The 22,971-nt window shown below is 47.1% G+C and overlaps 1 protein-coding gene across 5 annotated transcripts in view; it reads left to right on the forward strand.

The window, feature by feature from the left end:
- Positions 1 to 22,971, forward strand: part of LOC149341773 (acetylcholinesterase-like) — a 138,121-nt gene that overhangs the window by 95,972 nt on the left and 19,178 nt on the right. For all 5 annotated transcript variants that reach the window (XM_089543959.1, XM_089543958.1, XM_089543956.1 and 2 more), the window contains one exon: positions 9,996 to 10,171. In XM_089543959.1, coding sequence (XP_089400085.1) covers positions 9,996 to 10,171 — 176 coding nt within the window. The remainder of the gene's footprint in view (positions 1 to 9,995; positions 10,172 to 22,971) is intronic.

Below are 22,971 nucleotides of genomic sequence, written 5' to 3' on the forward strand. Positions count from 1 at the left end.
TGAGAGGTGACATGACTGTGTGACCTCATCCCAAGCTGCCTGATGGGCCACCCTGATTGGTCTAGAGGGGTCACGTGAGCTTTGCGACGTCATCACAACGCGCCCATTGTGTTGTGAGCAGCCTAGTTTCTGACAGCAACCTACATAAATAATCTAAATCAAAAATGAGAAAAAAAAAAGATGGCCAGGCTTAGCTTGGTTAAGCCAAGAATGCGTTGCATATTGCGCGGTCTTTTTGCGCGAGGTATTGCTTGGCGGCACTCGATTTTCTCAGCAGCTTTTCCTCCGTGACGTATGGACGGACGGACGGACGGACGGACGGACGGATGGATGGATGGATGGATGGATGGATGGATAGGAGCGCCCCCTTTGAAACGGGGCGGTGGCAACCGCCACCGTGCTCAGCCGTTCTTTTTTTTTTCTTTTTTTTTCCCTTTTTTTTCTTGTTTACTGTGTTTGCAATTCTCACCAAGAGTCGCCATCATCTTTACGTACGGTTTTTCCTCCGGCTGTCGTGACGTCACGTCACGTGGTTTGGTGGCTGCCCGGCCGCGCCCAAGGGCTGAACTGAGTGATTGCAATATGCTACGCATAAAAATGGTAGGGTTTTAACGCAGTTAAACCAAGTACACATTTAAAGCGTGTGCTTAGCCTGGTTGGCTCATGGTTTTCCTTTGCTGGGTCGTCGGCACGTATGGCTACGATATTTGACTCAGGTTAAGCTCTGATCGAGGTTAAGCTGATCTGACCTTTCGCGCCACAGAATACGACGATGTGCAATTAACAGCGGCACGGTGTATCGCAGTTTACACGAAGCGTGATCGGCTGCGGAGCATAGTTCAATAAAGAAAAAAAAAAGCGGCGATAGCATAGTGCCCTCGTGCACTTACCAGCGAAGCTGATCTGCTCACGCCGCCACCGGTTGGAAACCAAATAGCGGGGATATATATTTTATTTCTGCAGGCCAGCCAGGGTCACACTCAAGGTCAAGCTTCACCCAAACTTCTTGTTTTGGTTTGACCGTGTGAAGTAGCGGTTTCACTCTAAAAATGTTATATATGCAAATGTCTGCACTTCACAGCACGGCGGATACCTGGTACTGCAGCTAGCAGTCAGAATATGGCGGTTGTTGGAACCACAATTGAAAATAAACTCAGACACTGAAGTTACAAGAAATGCTTCGACAAATGTGAAATAAAATGTGATTTCATGGCACTATTAAGGTGATTTATGCTTCCCCGATTTTTTTTTTCCAGTGCGGTAGCACATTTTTCGATTTCGGGCATGCGTACATCTCTGAAGCCTGCTTTGTGGCAGGCGGCCACCTGCCCACTAGGGTTGTGGGCAGGCCTCGTTGAAGGCTTTCGACTTTAAGTCTTCAAAGCTAAGGCCTTCAGTAAATGCATTCCGGGTAAAGGCCTTTAGGTCAAATGCCTTTAGCTCAAAGGTCTTTATGGTAAATACATTCAGTGTAAAGGCCTTTAGGTCAAAGCATGCTTTCGCATTCACAGCCTGTAAGGACCCTAAGTGCCCACCGTAACTAGTGCTACTGCACGATATACGGCACTTCGCCTCACTAAATTTTTTATTACGCGTTAGAAATTAAATGCGTTATATTCGGGGGAATTTCCTTTCTTTGAGGAATGCGTCGCTTTTCTACACAGTTCCCAATAGCGGCAGTGCATTTCCGTCACCTTTGCGTGCAGTCTTTCTCTAATCATTGTATACAATGTATACAATGATTGTATACAATGATTAGAGCAGAAAGTTGGGCGAGTTGGTCGAAGTGCGTGGTTGGTAATAGCTCAAAAAAGACGAAAGGCAAAGCACCACAAGGACGAGCACTCGTCCTTGTAGTGCCTTGCCTTTTTGTCTTTTCTTGCGCTATTACCTATCATGCCAGTCTTCCTACAAGCCGCCTTAGAAGAACGAGCGCTGTGCTGCTTTGCCCCATACCCATTACTGACTGTACCCCGCGTCGTCGTAATCCCAGCTGTTTCTCCAAATGAACAACATCGAACAGTGATGCTTGTCCCGATAAGAGGACTCTTCAAATTTTGATTTACATGCGGAGTCCAGTTTCGTCGTTCAATAAATACGTTACATTTATGGATATAAAAACTACTACGCATTCCTCGTGTAACCCAGTTCACTTGTAACGCAGTTACTTGCACGCGTGTCTCCGATTAACAGACAAAAGTAGGCTTTAATGCACGAAATCCGTTGCGAGGCTGTATTCTGACATTCCCACGTCCTGTCTCCCGCTGTCCGGTCTCCCATATCTGACCATTTTTCTCCATCCGTCCACTCAGGTACACAGGTGCACACCTGTGCAAAAGATCAATTTACCCCCTTTCTGAACCTGTACCTATCCCGTGCACATTGCACATACGCGGGCACCGAACGCCGCAAAAGGGGCCCTCGTCCATTGCTCGAGGAAAGTTCAGACTGCGCACCACGGGCACCTCTTGTCACCGTCCTATTCGCGCAGTCTTAACTTTCCTCAAGATTAACCCGCAAGAACGTTTTACGTTTTACTAAAGTCTCTTGCACAGCTACTGCTGCAATGCATAAGCTTCAGTGGAAGCCCGCCTCATCTAATAAAGGTCGACACTTAGGTGAACAGAAAAAGAGCGTCCGTGTACTGACAGGCGCAGATGATAGCCTACAAGAGAATGTGGGTCGCTTTGGGAGCACCGTTAATGTAAGCGCAACGGAAAGGAAACTGCTGCAAAAAGAGATACCCTTTCCACGTGCAACACGCCACGCTATTTCAGGAGTAGCACGCATCAGTTTTCAAGCTTTCTGCGCATGGCATGTTTGTGATTGTCTGAAATGGCGATTCTCGGCTTCCTTTGTGCGTCCCACGGCCGCTTGATGACGTCACCTACGCTATTCTTCTTGCCATCGCCAGGATTTTCTATACGATCTACCCGCCACCACGGTGGCTCAGTGGTTACGGCGCTCGGCTGCTGACCCGAGAGACGCGGGTTCGATCCCGACTGCGGCGGTCACATTTCGATGGAAGCGAAATTCTACAGGCCGCTGTACTGTGCGATGCCAGTGGACGTTAAAGAGCCCAGGTGGTCGAAATTATCGAGAGCCTTCCTCTACGGCGTTCCTCATAGCCTGTGTCGCAATGGAACGTTAAACCCCAATAACCGAATTACTATCCAAACATACGCTCGGTGCTTGCGAGTGAAATGCGACTTATAACTTGATTGACTAATGTATTTAATTACTTGTTATTGATTTATGTATGAAACATCAAATTCTTCCAGATTCCGTTGTGGGTGCGCCGCGCAGACATAAAGGAGAACATGAGGCCGAACATTCGCGAAACTTTCCTTCTCTCCCAGTTGCATATACGTGCTCCATCGGCGCGGCGCATGCGTCAACAACTTCGTCTTCGAAGTCCCGTGGTGGGCGGAGGTAGCGCGCGGCGCGAAGGCCCTTTCGCCGGTGTGTAGCCCAAGGGGCGCACGCGCAGTCTTTGTGCCCATCGATGAGCAAGACGACAGCGCCGCTCATGCGCCGCGTGAGTGGCCGCCATTACGTAATGGCGCGCCGGCGACGCAGGTCCCGTGGCGCCATCCATCAGCTCTATTTTGTTCAATTTTTACGTGGTGGTCGACGGAGCGGAGGCGGCGGCGGCCAGCGGAAGTCTTAGCGCTCTGAGTAGCACGTACTGGCACTATCCCTTCTTCGGTTCGGCACATGGCGAGCGCTGGTCTATATCTATATCTATATCGTTATCTATATCAATATATATCATATTCTGGTTCGGTTCGGTTCATGGGGTTTAATATATATCATATTCTATATCAATATCTATGTCTGTATTAATATATGTCAATATATATCAGTATATGTGTATATCCATATCAATATCTATGAGCCGTCCTAGAATACGTTGTGCCTTTCCTGCAGAGCATTTCATGCTTACATCTGGTGACGTTAACGGGATAGTGTGTGAATTTTTAATGCATCGATACATGTGAGTCTCTGCACTTTGCCTCCATTGAAATGCGCCAGCGTTTAATGATATAAATGCGCTTTCTGACGTTATCCAAGTGTAAGTAACTACTACTAATACTTACAAAGCTCGAGTCATTGAAAAACTTCCACTGACACTGGTTGTACCCAACCCCGCACGACCTATGTCATGCGTGGTACGCACTGGCACCTCTTTCGGTCAACCCCCGTTGCATTCCTTACTTCCTCCGTTCCCTCACGGCACGGTGCAGGCGCCCGCCTAGGCAAAGTTACCTTCATTTCTTTTTCTTCGTAATCTCTTCCATCGTCGTCAGCGGAGAGGGTATGAAAGGAATTGAGGTGGAACAAAAGTATATAACCTCCCTGAGCTCGACAGGCACGTGGCCTTTAGGGAGACGACTGCCAGTGCCCCGTTTCGGCAGCATCGAGACGCAGGGTGCTCCCCAAAGCTCTTTCAGACCTAGAACTTGCACTCGATCTGAGGGCGCGGATCTCCGGACGCCGTAACAAAGAGACATCATAGGTAAAAGCACAAGCACAAGCTTATGGAGAAGGCACGTACGGTTTCACTTCTTCCGTTTCTTTTTTTTTTTTTTTGCTCTTAGAAAAGATACCTCAATTTTCCGTGTCCCGAAAAAGCAGTGCAACTCTTGAATACGTGTGCTGGCAACAGTCGCTGTCGGCTTCTTTCATTCAGTGCTGTGCTGGTGGCTATATACTAGCGTACCCCGCTCTGACCGCTTGCAAATACCGCCATGCTCAAGCTGTCTTTCCATGTGAGAACGAGATGGGGCGGCAGGGACGCACTGAGCCCCGCGGCAGAGGGCGCTCCGCCCTCTTTCGGGCCCATCGGAAATCAATGGACGCGCCCGAGTGACACCGCTGGTCGCACGCGCGCGCGTATTTTTGGAGTGGCGAAACACTGGGCCCCCCCGTTACTCTCCCGTATTCATGGTCGTTGTGCTTTTTCATTCTCCCTTTCCCGGCTACCTTTATCTTTCATGACTTTTCTTTTCTCAAATCCAACGTCCGCTCGCGTTACACTTTCTCCGAGATCAAGCGCGCATTCTTTTTCCGTTTAAGCGTATGCAAATATCTCTGGAATATATATGACTTGACGACGCCGCGCGGGGCCAGGATTAGACGCGCGGTGAGGGAACGCGTTCGCTGGGCGTAACGCTTTGGTGGTTACCGACAGCAGATATAAGAATAACGAGAGAAATAGAGGTAAACGGAGTTATCGCACTCGGTTTAGCACTCGCCGCAGATCGCATCAATGCCACTGTAGCGGAAGAGGCGGCTTAGTTGTTTTACTCATCTGCGAAGAGAGTGGTAACATTTTTGCCTTTCATATCATGTTTGATCCTGCGCAGAGGCACACAAAGACAGAACTCGCTCTCCTGGGCAAGTAAACAGGCGATTAAAACAGGACTTGAAATAATAGGTAACTGATTCAATCATGCAAGAATAGTGCAAGATAAGGCATACAGTTCGCACAGTTATTTCGAAACGAACAGGTACGTCTACTTGCATGTGGTGTATTCCAATTTTCCGCGCAGGCGACAGGTCCTTGAATAACCTGTAAGACACGGGACCTACGGTAGAAAAGAAGGAATATGAAATTCTTAAAGCACGAACTTAAACAGAGGTAAGGATGCGACCTGAGTGCTTGTTACAGATTCTCGGGTGGTCAGAAATTAATCCAGAGTCATCCACTATACGGCGTCCCTCACATCTAGAGATGTAAAATTTCCAGAAATTTTGAATGCTCTTAAAAAAAAACGTTTCTTTTTCACTTTGTTTCTTCAGAAAATATGAAATTATGAAAAAAATTCACTGCATTAAGCACATCTACTTTGTAACTCAGAAATAAGCAAATAATTATATTGTTACATTGTTACATTATATTGTTACCAAACCAAAGATGCTGCATAGCCTTTTCAGGAAAATACAATCGACGCAAAGCACAGCAGCAGTGAGGCTCGTCACTGCTTGGCGGAGAAACGCTTCCCTGCGCGCTTTTTCCGGCGTTGAGATTCGAATGCACGTACTCACGTTTTTCCAGGCGTTTTCCCGCAAGCCTGTTGCATAGCTTCGTATGCACAGCAGCGGACTGCGACCAGTTTCGCGCGACACAGGCAACAGGGTAATTTGGAGTTGCCGACATGAGCCTGACGTCAGCGGTTGCTTGCCACAAAGACCTTGCCACCGTGTGTACAGCTCCAGATGCTTGGCGCACTCCAAAACAGCTTATATAGGTCAATTTTCACAGTGCTTGAGGTGAGAGTGTGCAGATAACTCCATTGGGAAATTTTGTACATCTTTTTTTTTCTTCTTATGGACCACAAAAAAATTCGAAAAAGAAATGTTTTTTTTTCATCAATTTTTCCTGTTTTTTTTTTTTTTCCAAGCATTCGCAATTCTACTCAGATCCGGCTTTACACCCCGCGCATACCAGACTGACAATGAAAGATAGGGTAGCCTTGGACCATTGACCGACGTTTCAAAGACAGGTATACTGTCTTAGTCTGGGCAGACAAACACATGTAGCAGACTTAGCTACTTTCGCTTCATCTGTTAGCATCTGTGCTTCAAAGCACACGCCATACCTACCCCACCTCAGTGCATCGGCTGCCATTCGTAGACGCTCAGTGGCAGTCTCTGTCTGTGACGCCAAGCACAACTACGACTACAAAGAAGCTAGCCAGCGACTTGTATCCACGGTCCGCGGCGACGCTCACTCATCATTGCCTCGCGGACGACTAGCAATCATTGTCCTTACGATTTGTCCGCCCTGTATCGATGTTCATTCAACGCATACGAACCCACTCAGCTCCCGGGCAAGTTGTCGTGACAAAGTGGAACTGCGCTCACCCGTCCCAGAATCAGGACCGACTAAAACACCCAAATATCCGCCATCGGCTGTAGGCACGCCTGGAGTGGTCTATTTGCAGTCTCTCTTTCAACTTCACCTGCCCTGGAACTCCCGTTTCTAATCTTCACTGGTGGTGATTCTGTTTATTACGTAAGCATAAGCAACATCTCATTCTTCAGAGGCTTCTCCACAACACTGCAGTGACAGCTCATGCACAAATGCTACCCGCAGACCTGTGCAGGCCTCGAGGCTGACGACAGCACCACTGCAGTAGCTGCACCACATGAGACGTAAACAACTGCGTTTTGATACTTGACAAAAGCCAACAGTTACCGAAACCAAGCAGAATAGAGGATGTTTTTTTAATGAGCTGATAAATGGCAAGAAAATGGTATACTTGACACATAGAACACAGTGAACAAGGCTCAGTCAGCTAGCCAACCTTTTAACAAAAGGACTTGTCGAGTGACCCAGCGATGACAAGTCCTTTTATCGAAACGTTGGCCAACGGACTCAGCCTTTTCTTTTTTTGTGTGTGTGTTATCATAAAAAACGCCGCACCATGCGGGTATTTTGTACCTCAACACGCGAAGCTCTGATTGTTTCTGTGAACTAAAAGCAGCCGCGTTACATGTCTACCTGTTTCAAACGTTTTGTTTTGGTGTCCTTGTTCTTCTAATCGAGTGTGGGTGGCTGAACGCACTTTAGATAGCATCTTTCCCCCTCACGTCTGCCAGGGTCCTTTTCGACACGAGTCTTCCCCCGACCCCCGTGGCGCTGTCCCGCTCGTTGCGTGAGCAGTGCAGTGCTCACGCTAGCCTCCGCTCAGCGCGCGCGCGTGTCCGGACAACGTTCCCACCTTCTCTCTCTCTCTGGCTTCCTCTCCTTTTTGGCTCTCCCGCATTCAATAATCCTTCCTTTCTTTCCTCGCACGAGGAAGTGTGCTCTTGCATGTCCCGAAAAAGCAGCGCCCGACTTTCAGTCAGTTGCACGGCGCGAGATCGGTAGGGTTTGTGACGCAGGGGGCTCGCGAGACGGTGGCGTGGGTGAGGTATTGCATTACATGTGCACAGAGTGTCACCCGTGGGCGGCAGGGTTCCCCAGCGCTGCAGTGTCTCGCTAGCCGGTCCTCGCGCTCATGTTGCGGGGGAGAACTCGCCCACGGCACGCATGCGCCGTCTCCGATGTACGCCTCGACGGAGAGGATTCACAACAGCTGGGCCTTGAGCGTGGGCATGAGCGTGGGAGGCTCCTTTCTACGCACATGGCCGCCACCTGACTTGCTGCTGGACTAATGGGTTTTTGATCTAATGGAAACGTAACCGCGCTTTCTCCCAAGCTACTCATGCGAACGGAAAAAGACACGGGACGGGCGCAACCCTCTTTTTCGATCCGAATAAGTCTTAATGAATGTCTTAATGGCTTTTGCGTTTCCATCAGACTGCCATGTGTTTCTTCACCACCAGCCTTTCTTCCATGCATTGTTTGCAGCGCATTTCCTTCGTGGAGCGATGGATGCCTCAGTCTATGAGAGGCCAGCCGTGTAAAAGGCTTGTGAAAAAGGCTTGTGCAGTGTAGCTTCCGTCGAAATATTGACCACATTCTCCGCATATTCACCGAATCATCCGTAATATAACTCTTAACATACTCTCCGAACTATCCCTCGTGTATCTCTCGTGTTCGGCACTGTAGACATGTAAAAGAACAAAAGCTCTCAAAATGCTGTTTTAAATATTGATCCGTTTTGTTCGCAGCGAAAAAAAAGAAACAAACTTACGAAATATGTGGGATACTTTCCAAATGTGTGCAATAATTGTCTATACAAAGCTTCACAAACGTTGAAATCTAGCGGCTACACTAATACAAAACGTGTAGGTTGAACGTGAGCGTCTTCGACGGAAGGCCGTCTTGTTAGGTTGCGCATTTTAGGAACTGTAGCGCCAAGCAAGGTTAGCAAGAAAGGAATTCCCTAGCGTTTCGGGACGGTCTCGGTTACTCTTTGAGGGGCGACTAAGGTTAAGAAGAACAGCAGATTGGGCGAGTTGGGCATTCCTTACTTTTTTTTTTTTCGACAGCGCTTCACAAACAGGACAGCGCCGTGTGTGTGCCCCTTCTTGTTCTCGGTCGTGTTTCTCAAGCGCTTGTGAAAAATTTTTAAGCGACGTGGTTATCAGCAGGCAACATTTCCGGACAGCAGTCAGGCCTGCTCAGTCCCGAAACGTTGAGATTTCCTTTCATGCTAACTTTAGTGCTAGAGACGTTATATAAGACGTATTGTTTTTTCGATATTAATCATAAAGCGTTCTCATTTTGTTGCGGGTTTCCTTGCGTAGATATTTACGTGGCTTTGTGATTTATGTTGTGTTCTGTTGTGTTTCAATTCTTACACGCTGGTTTCTAAACCATCTACATCCAGCGGGTAATAAAGTGCGCCTTGCCTGTTTGTTATGAATTGTACAGCGTCAGTATTTTGTTTCACATTAATTTTTTGTTCACTCCACCTCTCTCTTAGTCCTGACCAGAACCGGTTGTATTGTTAAAGCACACGCAGTAGGCCTTCAGAGAAAAGGAAATGTTTATTGTTGTAACTGTTGTTGTCACATTTAAAACGGCACATACCCAATCTGTGGAAAAAGAGAAGATTGGTACTGCGCGAATGGGACAGGACAGGAGAACGAGAAACACAGACGAATGAGGGGGGTATGAGCTCTGTAGCCCCGTCAAACGCCACCGGGGCAGCGGTGGCGCTGCCACTAAGAGTATGTTCAATAAATAAATAAAGCTGAATGTGTATAACAACGCCGGCGTGCTGAGGGAAATAGGGACACAGGAGTAATTTTCTGTTTATAGCTATAGGGTATTGGGGTAGGGTAGGATACTGCACATCGATTTATGTGTCATAGACTGACGTAAAAAACAGGATAATCTCTCGAATTCTTTGTACTTTTTTATGACATGAAAATAAGATGTGCGTACATACCACGCGAGGTGATCGTATAGCAATTAGTGACGCAGTGTATCGCCTCTGAACGTTCAGAGTTAAATCTGGCCAGAGGCTTCGGTGGTGTGCCGACGTGACGTGTTTGACACCCTCGTCTTCATTCTGTCGGGGCTTTTTCCGCAGGAACCCCAGCCTGTCGGAGGAGGGCCATTGGGAGCGCATCTACTGGCCCGTGCACACGGCGCACGGCAAGGAGTACCTGACGCTGGCCGTCAACTCCAGCCTGGTGGGATACGGGCATCGGGCAAAGTATTGTGCCTTCTGGCAACAGTTTCTACCTCGCCTCGTCAACCTCTCCGGTGAGCACTCTCTTCTACGGCGTGAGCCGTTATGCGGATCTCGCCTCGATCACTCGCGTGGATGAAGCCCGTCCAAAGTCACCGACTGAAGCGGCCGGACGAGAAAGATGAGATAACGTATGGAGGGGCAGCGATAGGAGAAAGAAAGGAAGGAGTAGGAGGTAAAACAGAGGGACCCTAATGCTGACAGAAACATTGAAAGAAGAGATATAAAAAACGCTGGCCAGCAGTGAAAAAAAGAAGAAAGAAACAATAAGGGCGGCCAAGTGAACAGGGAGACAAGAAGGGGAGAAAATGAAGGGACGTTGTTTTGGAGAGAGAGAAATAGAAATACCTGAATCTCGGCTAGCTGTGAAAAATTTCCAGCGCGCGATGCCGCCTGCCGCTCGCTATCTAGGCCGCGCTATCGGAGCTGGTATCGCCCCCCCCCCCCCTCCACTCCCTTTCGAGCGGCTTCAGCTCGGAAGTGAAGTGCAGAAGCTCCTGCGGGCGGCCGGAAGAACAAAATAACAAACCGAAAAACAAGCGCGCGCGGATAGTGCAGGGCTGCCCTTTTATTAACCCTCTCAAGAGAAAGATAAAAAAAATGGTAGAATTTTAATGTAGTTAAACCGAGTAGGATGTGCTAAAAGGCAACAGGCAACGTCGCGTGAAAGGCAACTGCATGCAAGGTCTTATCGTCAGCTGCTATCGGCAGCCGCTCGCGGGGAGGGAAATGCCGGTTCTGCGCTTTGATGGAGCAGTTCCGATGCTGGCGCTCCGTCAATGGTTGAGGCTTCGCACATACCTCAGGTTTCTCACCTTTGTTAGTGAAATACTGAAAGTATATAAATGAAAGAAAGATGGTGCCGAGGACTGCACAGCTACGCGGGGTCTGCAGCTCGTCGCGCTCGTGTTCGCGAGGCTCGCCGTCGACAATACCCGGTTGTGCTCGCCGCCGAGCGAGAAGCCGATCGACTGCGTAGCCAGACCGAAGAACGGCTGGCGACGAAGGCCTCGCAGCAGCGAGAGCGGAGCCGGCGACAGCGCGCAGAGGGCGAACCTTCAACCTCCGGAACTGCCGTCTCGGAGGTTTGAGTTAAGCCGCCCGCTCACGCTAATTCTTTAACTGGGACGTTGCCTCGTTTAGCCAGTTATTAGTGCGAAAGCACTACTTCACTGGCAAAGCTGAAAAACCAGAGGTATGTGTGAAGCCTCGACCTCTGGCCTTTGATGGAGCGCCAGAGGCGGAGGCCTCGCGCGGAACACCCACACTCCCCGCGCGCTCCCGCCTATAGCGGCTTCCGATAAGGGGCGAACCGGCACAGCCCACCCTCCCCGCGCACGGCTGCTATAGCGGCGGGTGACTACAAAGTGTTGCATGAGATTGCCTATGAGGCGGTGTTGCCTCAGGTACTTTCTCGCATCATATATATTCGTTGTACTACGTTAAGTCCCCATCTCATTTTTCTATCTTTTTCCTGTTCGATGATCGGCTGGCGAGCATGCGCAGTGTAGCCGAACTCATGCAATTTGTGTCAGCTTCAGTGCGTTCCACTCTGTCTGTGTCTTCAGCAGAACGTTTGGGAAACGTGCGGAGTTAACGACCTAGAGAGGTGAGATTGTTTCAGCACAGGAGCCCTTCCGCCTAGTGAAACTTTATCATACTCTTCTGGTCTTTAACCGCTTTTTAGCCGTGCTCTCATAGAGATGATTCTGTTTATTCTCCTATCAAAAACGTGCGATCTTCTTTCCGAAATGCTCGGACCCAGGCCGTGGGAGCAGTTCCCTCGCAGTCGGAGCTGTTTATCTGTCGGTTGTTTTTTTGTTGCGTTTTAGTTCAGCGCAAAGTTTCTGGTCATCCGTGGTCAGCTTCCGCTCTCGCAGATTTCCCCGCTCCTTGCGGGTGTTCTCGACCGGGCGCGTCGTCGCGGTTAGGGCGCAAAGTCCGCTGCGCGACCCCAGCGCCGGAAGGAAGCGGGTCACTTTCCGGCCGGCCGCTGCTCGGCGCTCGTAACCCTGCGTCGCACCCGGGGGTTCCCGGCTCTGGTCGTGACACCCCAGAATGGCGAGCATCCGCTCTCTCCGTGCGGAAGCATAGCTCCGGAAGGCTGGGATTTTAGAGTGGCTTTAGCCGAGCAGAGCCTGCCATATGCCTTCAGGGGCCAAGGAACTGGTGAACTTTGTGTCCTTTTTCCTTCGCCTTTTCTTCGTTTGCTTCGTGGTTGGGCCGCTTCGTCTTATAGTGAATTTTCTCCTACCCAGGTCAACTGACCGCTAAGTCTTCAAAACTTTCTTTATCCTTGTCTTTAATTCAAGAAAATGCATTGTTTTGAGGACCCATTTCTGCGTCCACACTGCATGGTTCACCGTCATGAGAGTAAATACCAGCCATGTCTTTATATGAATAATCTGTATACGTATATATGACCGCACAGGACAGGGTTAATAGGAGAGGTACAGTCATCCATGGGCAAAAGGTTGCGGGATGCGGTTTTCGCGAGGAGAAAAAGAAGTTATTTTCGTGCGCTCCGGAAAAGCAGATCAATGAATAGTATGAAATCGAGAGGGGAATGCGTGCTCCATTTAGAGAAATAATGTCAGCTGAATGAATAGCGGGCCAACGCGGAAATAGTAATTTTCCTCAATTCACTTCCCGCAAACTTTTGTTGATTACTGTACAGTATAGGCATTTGTCCTGCAGTGGGCGTAGATGGGCTGATGATGATGACGGTATATGACTATAGTATAGTGTATACTGCATCATGGCCGCGTTGCTGGGAGGACAAGTTACACAGGTTATCCGGGTGAGCTTGGAAGACAAAAAAAGCTGGAAAAATAGCAGAAAAAAATAGCCTCGATAGAATGCAGTCGGCGGGAATGCATTTTGGCAGCAGTTGCACCCAAAGTTACACCCAAATTTTCACCCATGTATCTTTATACATTTTTTTTATTATTGTCGGCGTCGTTTTCGGTAGTTAAGTAGCTGAATTTGTGGCAGTCTCATTTTGTGGAAGTTTTATTTCTGCCAGGATCACTTCTCACTGTTTTGACAGTTTAATTGTCTTACTAGTTTTTTTTTTCTAGTCACCCTTTCATCTCGGCGCATCTCTATTCCTAATATTTACAATAAAGTTTGTGCATTTTTATTGTAATTGTTGCCGCAGCTTCTTGAAAAGAATATAACTTTCAAAGTTCCGAAGCCTGTTATGTTGCTTGCCTCTTCTCTTATCAAACAACCACGAGGAAACTTCTGTGTGCCCGTGGCTTAATTTTTTCGTGGTAATTTTTGTCCTCAAGTAAATTCTACGGAAAGATTTTTCCTTCCCCCCTTTATGACTACCACTACCAGTGCCATCATCATCATCAGCCCAACTACAAAGCTTTCAAAGTATTACGGTCTCGCGCAATCCGCACCACCTTACCCCGGAAAATTTCCTTCTGCCTGTCTGTCCACATCTCCTCATCAGGTCTTACGTCAATATCTGTAAGCCGCCTTTAAACTTTGTCGGCAGCACGACCTCGTGGCTCTAATAAAAATGGTCTATAGACAGTCTATAGACTTCTTATTGACTCTATAGACTTCCTATAGATATTGCTTTTTGTCTATTCATAGCCTATAGACTGTCTATAGACAAAAGTCTACTAAAAGTGTATGGCTGTAAATTTATAGATTGTCTATAGACTGTCTATGGCATTTGTATTGCCTATAGACTTTTGTCTATAGACAGTCTATAGACTTTATAGACAGAAGTCTATAGACACTCTATAGACTGTCTAAAACTTTTTTTGTAAGATGGGGAGTCATTTATTGCGGTTTATCCGTCCCGATTGGCTTCCGACTGCTGCTGAGGTCGCGGAATCGAGTCCCGGTTTCATCTCGAAACGGCCGGATGAAGCTCAAAACATCCGTGTGCTGTGCGGCATCGGCGCACTTGACCTTTTCGGCTGCCGCTAGCAATTTCTTTTCAGCAGGCCTTCATTTCATTAGATATTGGATGCTAAACACCAACTGTTATCTTTTTACAGCCATGTAGAAGATTTCGGACAAAGCGCCGCAATTGTCGGAAATTATATTATCTAAACACCCGTAAGTGTCATATAAGTACTAGAGGGATCGAACGATCACACATTTTTTTTTTTTTTCGTTCGAAGGTGCACTTTACTCTAGAACCCAAAAAAAGTGATATTAATAATAACAATGGCTCACAAATTCTGCCCACTCGGATACAACCAAACACGTGCTACAATATCACTGTTTCCCGAAATGTCGACTGCACCGCTCTCCAGCTGATACGAAAAAAAAAAAACAGCTGCCTCGTTGGCTCAGTGGTTATGGTGCTCGGCTGCTGATCCGAAAGACGCGGGTTCGATTCCGGCCGCGGAAAAGCTAGAGGTCCGTGTGCTGTGCGATGTCAGTGCACGTTAAAGAACCCGAGGCGGTTGAAATTATCGATAGCCCTCCACTATACCGTGCCTCCCAAAGCCTGAGTCGCTTTGCGAAGTTGAACCCCGTAAAATCATAAAAAGGTTGAGGTTAAATTTGCCTGAAGCAAAGAAATCATTTCTACCTGAAGCGCATTTTCAAAACAGCTTCGAGCTTGTAGTGTATACACAAATGTGAGGCGTTCTCGAAATGAGTCAAATCCACCTAAACAGGAAATGAGAAAAACACGAGTTTCTTATCGCATAAACCACAGTGCTGTCAAAGCTGTTACATTATACGCGTTAGACGTAAGTTCTAGATACTTCACACCACCATGTAATAAAAAATTATGCAAATAGTTTGTTCAACATCAGCATGCAGACTTCGGATTAGGCTCTTTTCGATGTCGAACTCTAGATTTGATACAGATTTGTTCCAAAAACTTCATTTCCGTAGTAGTAACTCAAGCTCTGTTTATTTAAATAATGATTTAAAATGATTAGGCTATGAATTCAACAGACAAATAACTACAACGTTCATATTTAAGGCGAAAGCCTTTATTAGCTCATACTGTCGTCCGTTAACAAAGCGTGTCACACGCGTTCAACTCGAGAACTAAAAAAGATAGAAGAAAACCAATGGTAGCTTTTGATATAGGAGGAAAAAATTAACCTAGAAGCCAAGTTCGATGACGGTAGATTTATTAGTTAATTAACTATAGGCAAAAATGTCGAAATTGCGTCGAAATAGCGCGGTCGTCGATACAGCCACGGGAGAGGTGTGACGTCACATCCACCGGAAGTCGTCACGGCATAATGAAAATTGTCACAGAATGGTCGAAAAAACGTCGAATTTGTGTCAAATTAGATTGAAAAATGCGTAATTAAGCGTAATTAAGATCCCCAAAAGATGTACAATTTGGGTATCAATATAGCCACGGGAACGATGTGACGTCACATCCACCGGAAGTCGTCACGCTATAATGTCCTCGGCTTTCGCCTCTCAACACTTTAGTTGCCAAAGTGTTGGTTTTCGTGCGTTCCCATTTTGGCAGCGGAAAAGTAAACAAGCTAGAATGCATGGGATCTAGAATTTATTCTACTTCACTGAAGTATCCAAAGTTAATAATTAGTAACGAAACAGCAGACGCAGGCAGGACACAAAACGACAGGAGAATCGCTAGTCCTGTTGTTCCCTCTCTGCGTTCTGCCATTTCTCCAGAAAAAAAAAAAATTAGAAAGCCGATACCAACTAGCCCAAATAAACACTGTTAAGTTGCGATGTGCTTTGGACCGCCTGGACTCTCGCCCTTTCACAGAGGCCAAGATCCTCGGTCCGTGGCCACAACAGTCAACTGCCATCAAGGCTTACAAGGCACTCTTTCGCTTTTTGAGAGCGACTGCCTTAATTGACAGACTGTGATTATTTCCCGTTACTTCTCTCTTTCCTCTTTAATTCCCCTCATTCCCTTCCCCTGTGCAGGGTAGCCAACCGGAATCCTTTCTGGTTAACATCCCTGCCTTTACCCCCCTCTCTCTCTCTCTCTCTCTCTCTCTCTCTCAATGTAGCAGAGGCGCATCCTTGTTTCTTTGCGACGATGCTAACAATCTCTTCGTTACTGCCACATTTTCATCCTCCGATCTCTTCACATCCTACGCAGTTGATCATAAAGTAGGCTGGAGAAGGAATGAAACTCTTAGGCGATCTTCAGTGGGTGTTTTCAATGCGAAAGTAGCCAAACGTTCATTATATCCGAGGTTACATATATTGTTTGCTATACCCAAGGTGGTACACTTAGGTTCTTACATCTGAGGTCAGCACACTAAGGCCGTCACATCCGCGGTCGCGACATGAAAGTGCGTTATATTCGAGGTGGCATACATATACGGCGTTAATGCACGAAAGTTCGTTATATCCGAGGTCGCATACTAAGTTTTATTATATCCGAGGTAGCATAATAAGTTCGTATTGGTAGTCAATGTTCTTTCGTAACCCAATGGGCAGGTCGCCACCTGGAACTGGCTCCTGACAGACGGCCGTCACCAATTCCGCTTGCACAGGCCCCTCTAGTGCTAATGCAATAAAATGAAGCCACGTTCGAAATTGTCAGAGTTATGGAGCTCAAGCTGACCAAAATGGTTCTCACGAGTGGATTTGGCTCACTTCGATGTGTAAACCAACAGAATCAGGCTTATTTTTTTATCTCAAATAGAAGTTGGGCGCAGTTTTCTAGGCGTTACGGGGCCCGTTTCATTATCATAGATTTTCCAAGCGAAAAACTTTACCGCATCATATGGCTTAATTTCAGTTCCTGGATTTGGCTAATTTTGAAACAAAAAAAAAATCTCCTCACGTGTGAACAGCGCCTTAAAGGGTTACAGAACTTTTTGTCGCGAAGAAGCGCTACGTAGACATGTAGCGGACGTACCTCAAAATGGACGCAGCGCGATGTAAATCTACGCTTTCGTCTTGGCGGTATATCCATCAACGTTCCTCTTTTTTTTTTTCATTGTGCATGCGATGGTACGAGAGACGACCCAGGATACCAGATGGCTGCCTTTAATGATCGAAACCCTGCCTCATGTTTCATTTTCTCTCCATTCTTTTACAAAAAAAGCCGGCGTAATGTTCCCACGTCGAGCGTTGCAACGGCAGATGTGGGAATCGATGTTCCCATCCTGCGGCGCGATCAGAATCTCGTTAGAGGACCTCTCACTACCCACACTATATCGTTTCGACCGCTCCAATAATATGCGCTATGGAATGCATAGAATGCATGCGTTCCGAAAATAGGGCGCATGTTCCGGAATACGTCGTGCTATATCGAGGTCTCCTAAGAGGTGTTAGTGCTCCGAAAAAGGCGCTCCAAATACACGCAGTGGCGAACGGTTGCGGCTACGCGTTTCGGCTTGGGCGTTCGAGAGAATTTGCGCCAGGAGCGCGCGCAGCTAGAGCAGCGCGCTGCTCCGGAGCTGGTTACGAGGGACAACGGCGACGCTGGTAAACATAGGAACGGGCGCCAAGGAGCTGCGCTCTAAAATTTTGAATATTGAAAAAATTTAAGATACTGTTATGGAAGTATTGAAGCTAATGGTCCATTCTTCTCATGTGTAACAAAATCTATTAACGTCTTTCAATCGATCGCACCCACCAGTTCAGAATGCCTTAGAAAACCAATTAGGAACGCTTTTGACGATAGCAGAAACGTTAACAGCAAAATAAATAAATAAATAAACGCAAGACTGCCGTCGGGTGGTTTGCGGATATATTGTTTGTTGTACTAAAATCTTGCATTACATAAAAAAAATGCGTTCATAGACTGTTTCCTGCTCAAAAATGCTTTTGTCCAGAATCGTTGGGTATGCAGAAAGAGCACACTGATTTTACGATGTTAGCTCACTACATTCATCACTGTTACAATATTGGCATGACAAGAACAACATTTTTCAAACATTTTTTAGGCAACCTGGTAATGTCAACAGACTCATATACATAATTGTTAAGGAGAAATTGAAGAAAATAGGTTAATGATTGAAGGTTATAGTTTTTGTGCGGGGTTCGTGTGTAGCTCACATCTAGATGACGCCTGTTATATTCAAAAACGGCTTTCTTTAATGTGATATGGTAGAAACGAGAAATATAGGGTTGTCATGCTTCCTCGGCGATTGAAATACCGCGTTCTTCCATTTCTTCTGGGGTGAGGACATGCTTTGGCGGCATTTTCGAGAACTTCTTACTTACTGCCACGGACACCAACGCCACAATCATTTCTGGTACGAAGCGAACATTGCCCATTCTGCACACTTTGCGCGAGAAGTCACACAATCGTGCCATCTCCCTCGCAGCTAAACCACGTGGCGTCGCTCGCTCCGCCGTCCTGTGAATTTGCGAATGTTGCCCTGAAGATGCGCTAGCGGTACAAAACGCAAAAGCATGAGCCAACACCCTTTTATTTTGCAGCATCGAAAGCAGAAAGCGCATAATATTAGTACCGCTTTATCGCGATACGTTAAACGCACAAACGATTTTTAACGTACACCTTTCCTTTTCGCAGATCTTTTCTTGTATACTCCCTGTACCTTTACAACTTACACGAAGTGCGAAAGAAGGGAAGCAAGAACGAGAACTATACAGTGTGCGAGATGAAAAGAATAGAATCACCAACTGGAGTTCGGCCCCTTCTGTCGAGAGCAGCGCCCGTGAGTGTCATCCGCTTCGTCAATCTCGCTCTAACCGTCATCGCGCCGAAAAGGGCACGCCCCGCGACTCGTTAGCAGTTTTCACTTTTCGAGCCTCCGCAGCACACTGCCCCGAGATTGATGACAGCGTCCGATGTCTCCTGGAGCGTGATCCACGGCGGCGGCAGCCAACCGCGTCCGTTGATGAACCCGTCCTTCCCTCTCACCTTTCGCACCGGCGCGGGGGAAAAGAAGCGGAGGCGGTGGACCGTGAATGGGTTCCCGTGCAGGGAGAACAAAGGCAGCAAGGAAAGGAAGAGTGGCTCGGTCGCGCACGAACGGCGACAAAGGATAAAGCAAATCTTTACAGCTGCTCTACGCGCCCGGATGGAGCAAGCGTGGGCCCGTGGAAACTTTTCGGTGTCTTCGGGAAAACGCCTTTCCTGGCTAGCTTTCTCAACAGCGCCGTCTTTCGATAGCCCTTATACCTTCCGTCCCTGCTTGCTGCTACGAGGGGCTTTACCCTCTCTCATTCGTGTACCCGAAACCACACCCTGTCGTCAGTCTGATCATCGTCGGCACTGACCCCGACGCCTCCGCTATGACGCGAACCGTTTTCTTTGTCGTTCTGTTCATTTTCTTTGCGTTTTCTTGACGTAGCTGCCCCGACCGTGCTGACGTGCGATTCGCAGTGAGTGTCGTGTGTTGGACACCCTTTGGCGCCCTCGTCTGTGGTATCGCAGGTATTGACTCTAGGGTGCGCGGTGACAATGAGTTCGCAATGATGGATAGTCAGGTGAGAAAAGAAAACAAAATATACCCGCGGAAAGGAGAAAACTGGAGGGAATCCTCCAAATATACCCGCGGTATTTACTGCTTCATTAAAGGTGCTCTCAGACGAAAGAAAAGAAAGATGAAAAATAGACAAATTGAAGAAATGTCCGCTCACGCTTCGGTAGTTTGTACTTCGTCGTTGCGGGAATAGTAATCGGTTATTGGGAGTCCTCACTATCATCTCCCTTTCCCTTTCATTTCCGCCGGCTGCAGCTCGGGTGCTTAAGATATTAGATAGCAAATGCCGCAGCCGGCAACACTCTTTTGCTTCACCTTTTTTTATCTTTTATTCTTAAAAATAAACCACTACCACCACCACCACCAGAGGAAACAGGCAGTATCTGTCTTATTCTTGGTCGACACCTGAACCACGCCGTGGGTGAAGAGATGAAGAAGGGAGTGAAAGAAGGAAGAGAGAAAGAGGCGCCGCAGTGGAGGGATCCGGAATGATTTCGGCCTCCTGGAGATCTTTACTGTGCACTGACATCGCATAGCACGCGCGCCGCACGCGGACCTCGTTCGCGTTTAGACTTAAGTATTGCGCAGAAATAGAATTCTTCTGGCGATATCCGCGCAGTCAGGTATGCACAAGCGTCTACTTCACTATTCGAACAACATGACTGGAAGGGAAGGAATTTTTTTATATAGCGGGTGTCCCAGCTAAATGTAACCAAACTTTTAAAAAAGGCGAAGTGTCCTAGTCCAGTGAAACCAACTCAGGGTTGTTCATAGTCGCGTGGCCTAATCCTGAGTATTTTTTTCGCTGTTCAAAGTTAATTAATTAGTTAAGTTTAATTAGCTAAATTTTTAATTATTAACTTCAGGAAGAAAGTGTCAATGCAAAACTTTTAGATCACCTCGAAAAACCGCTAGTAGTGCTGTTTCCGTCAAGTTACGATTTACGTAGCTTCATTTATTGCCCTTAAAAGAACGTTGTCACGTGACCAGCTGCTCGCTCACTTCTCTGCCCCAATGTGCACCCAAAGTCTCATCGAGGACAGGACTTCAGAAAAAATAGATTTTATTCTTTAAGGCACCTCTTGGGACGTTGAAGTGGCATAGTTGTCATGTGGAAGCTTTTTCTTATTGTGCGAGTTGTGGTTAAAGGCCGGTAAAAAAACTACTTTACGTAAATATTCCCAAGCAACCACAGATATCCGTCGGACGTACGAGCTAGATCTGAACGTCCTTTGCCGAGATCGGACGTCCATCGCACGTACGAACACAATCCGATTTCGGATATCCGTATTCGTACATCCGCCGGACGTACGGACAGTGTCCACTTTTGTATATCCGCATGAGAGACGAGGTGTACGTCCGAAGGATGTAAGGCCGAGTATTTTCCCAGGCCATGAGTATGGACGTTTTTTATTTCACAGAAAATTCGCGTCTTTTGTGTATGTATACTGTTTTATTTGCATCAGTTGGAGGGTTTGACGCGAAGATGTTTGTAAATTGGTGCGATTCCACTCCTTCCTGCAGTGCAAGAGCCGCCAACGAGCTAAATTTATCTAAGAGGAGAAGCAGGTGTTGCAGAATTTTTCAAGGACTCAATGACTAGTTTTATATTTATAAAACTTCTCCAAATTAGTGGAGTTGTGCGAAATGTCCACCGTTTTGCTAGCTAAACTTGCCATTGAAACCATTCGCAAGTATCAAAACTCCCATGCAGTCTGCTATCACCATCATCATAGATGTCAGTTCGCGGTCAGTCCAATCCAATCCATCAGTACGGCTCCGTAGCGCTGTTGTTGATTTGTCGCGTAGTGTCGTCGCGCAGAGCTATAGCTCTGTTATTATAATGTGTAGCTTTGTTCGGTCTATGGACGAAAGTAGTATGTAACTTAAGCAATTCGAAAGATACGGGAAGCGTCTGAAGCTCTTCTGGAACACCGGAATCCCGTACTGCGTCGACCTTGGTTTAAAGAAGGCTTAGTGCACATGTGATTGCCTACGAAGGTATGTATCCAGTACACTTCTTGGAACTTGCTTCTAGGACAATGCAGCATGCTCATATAACATTCGTTCACAGGACAGTGGGAGCAGTAAGAGCGAGGAGATGGCTTCCACAGGTGTGTGCTGTTCTCACACTTTCAGGGGCCTACATTGCACAGCTGCGGGAGCCCTCAACTCGCGCGGCTAATTCCCACTCCTCTTCAAAGTTGCTGGACGGAGTATTTTCGCATCTTGTTAATTTTTAAGGCATCGCTAGGTTTTCTGTGCCTATATAAAGAGTGACAAAGCGCGAAAGGCAGACCATAGGAAGCACGTGTAGTTCGCAGTGGTTCGCAACGGAAGCTTTGCGGCTTTCTGTGCACAGTCGCGTACAGTGCTGCGCAGGTTAGTGCCCTAAGGCCCATGAGAATAAATAAAGAACAGATACATTGTCAAATATGGTGTGGAAAAGTGAGAGCTGTTATTGCCTTATACTTATTGAGGTGTTTGTTAAAGTGCATTGTCTGTTTTACTTGCAGCATTAAACACTTCTATTAATTGGTTCCAATGTTTTTACTTGGGCTACTACATTGTGCCATTTGTTTCACGTCACTGATGTTTGCCGCGTTCTTTTTATTTCAGAAATCCTGTGTGTGGGAAGATTACGGATGTGTGTCCCAAGCTTGCTACATTTAAAGAGTCACATTTAAGAAATTTTCCAAATATAACCTATTGCTCTGCTGATGTATCATCAACCACAATAAAATATGCGTGCTATGCATCAAATTGTTTTTGGTTTTATTGCATCGCGCGGAGTGAAAAAAGCACGCATGCACCATATATGCGAATATTCGAGAAAGATCCGCCAATGGACGTACTCAATTGGACGTCCGTCGACGGGCGAACCGTATACCTTTGGCCACCTTTCGGACGGCCGACGGACGTCTACCGGCTTTTTGCGGATGTTCAGCGGACGTACAGAACATCCGAAACAGACCTCTGTCGGCCGTCCGAAGGATATCGGTGGTTGCTTGGGTTACTTTGCTGCAAATGTCTCAGTAAGCTGTTTCTCAAAGCGATCTACAACTTTTCTATTCACACTTTGTTCCTCATGTCAATAATTAAAAAGTTGGTTAATTGAGCTTAACTAATTAGTCAACCTTGAAGAACAAAAAAAATACGGCAGACTAGGCCATGCGACTCTAAACAACCCCAAGCAACCACCGATATCCTTCGGACGGCCGACAGAGGTCTGTTTCGGATGTTCTGTACGTCCGCTGAACATCCGCAAACAGCCGGTAGACGTCCGTCGGCCGTCCGAAAGGTGGCCAAAGGTATACGGTTCGCCCGCCGACGGACGTCCAGTTGAGTACGTCCATTGGCGGATCTTTCTCGAATATTCGCATATATGGTGCATGCGTGCTTTTTTCACTCCGCGCGATGCAATA

This window comes from Amblyomma mixtum, chromosome 5 (assembly GCF_055824585.1).
Source record: "Amblyomma mixtum isolate Tamu chromosome 5, ASM5582458v1, whole genome shotgun sequence".
Classification (NCBI taxonomy): domain Eukaryota; kingdom Metazoa; phylum Arthropoda; class Arachnida; order Ixodida; family Ixodidae; genus Amblyomma; species Amblyomma mixtum.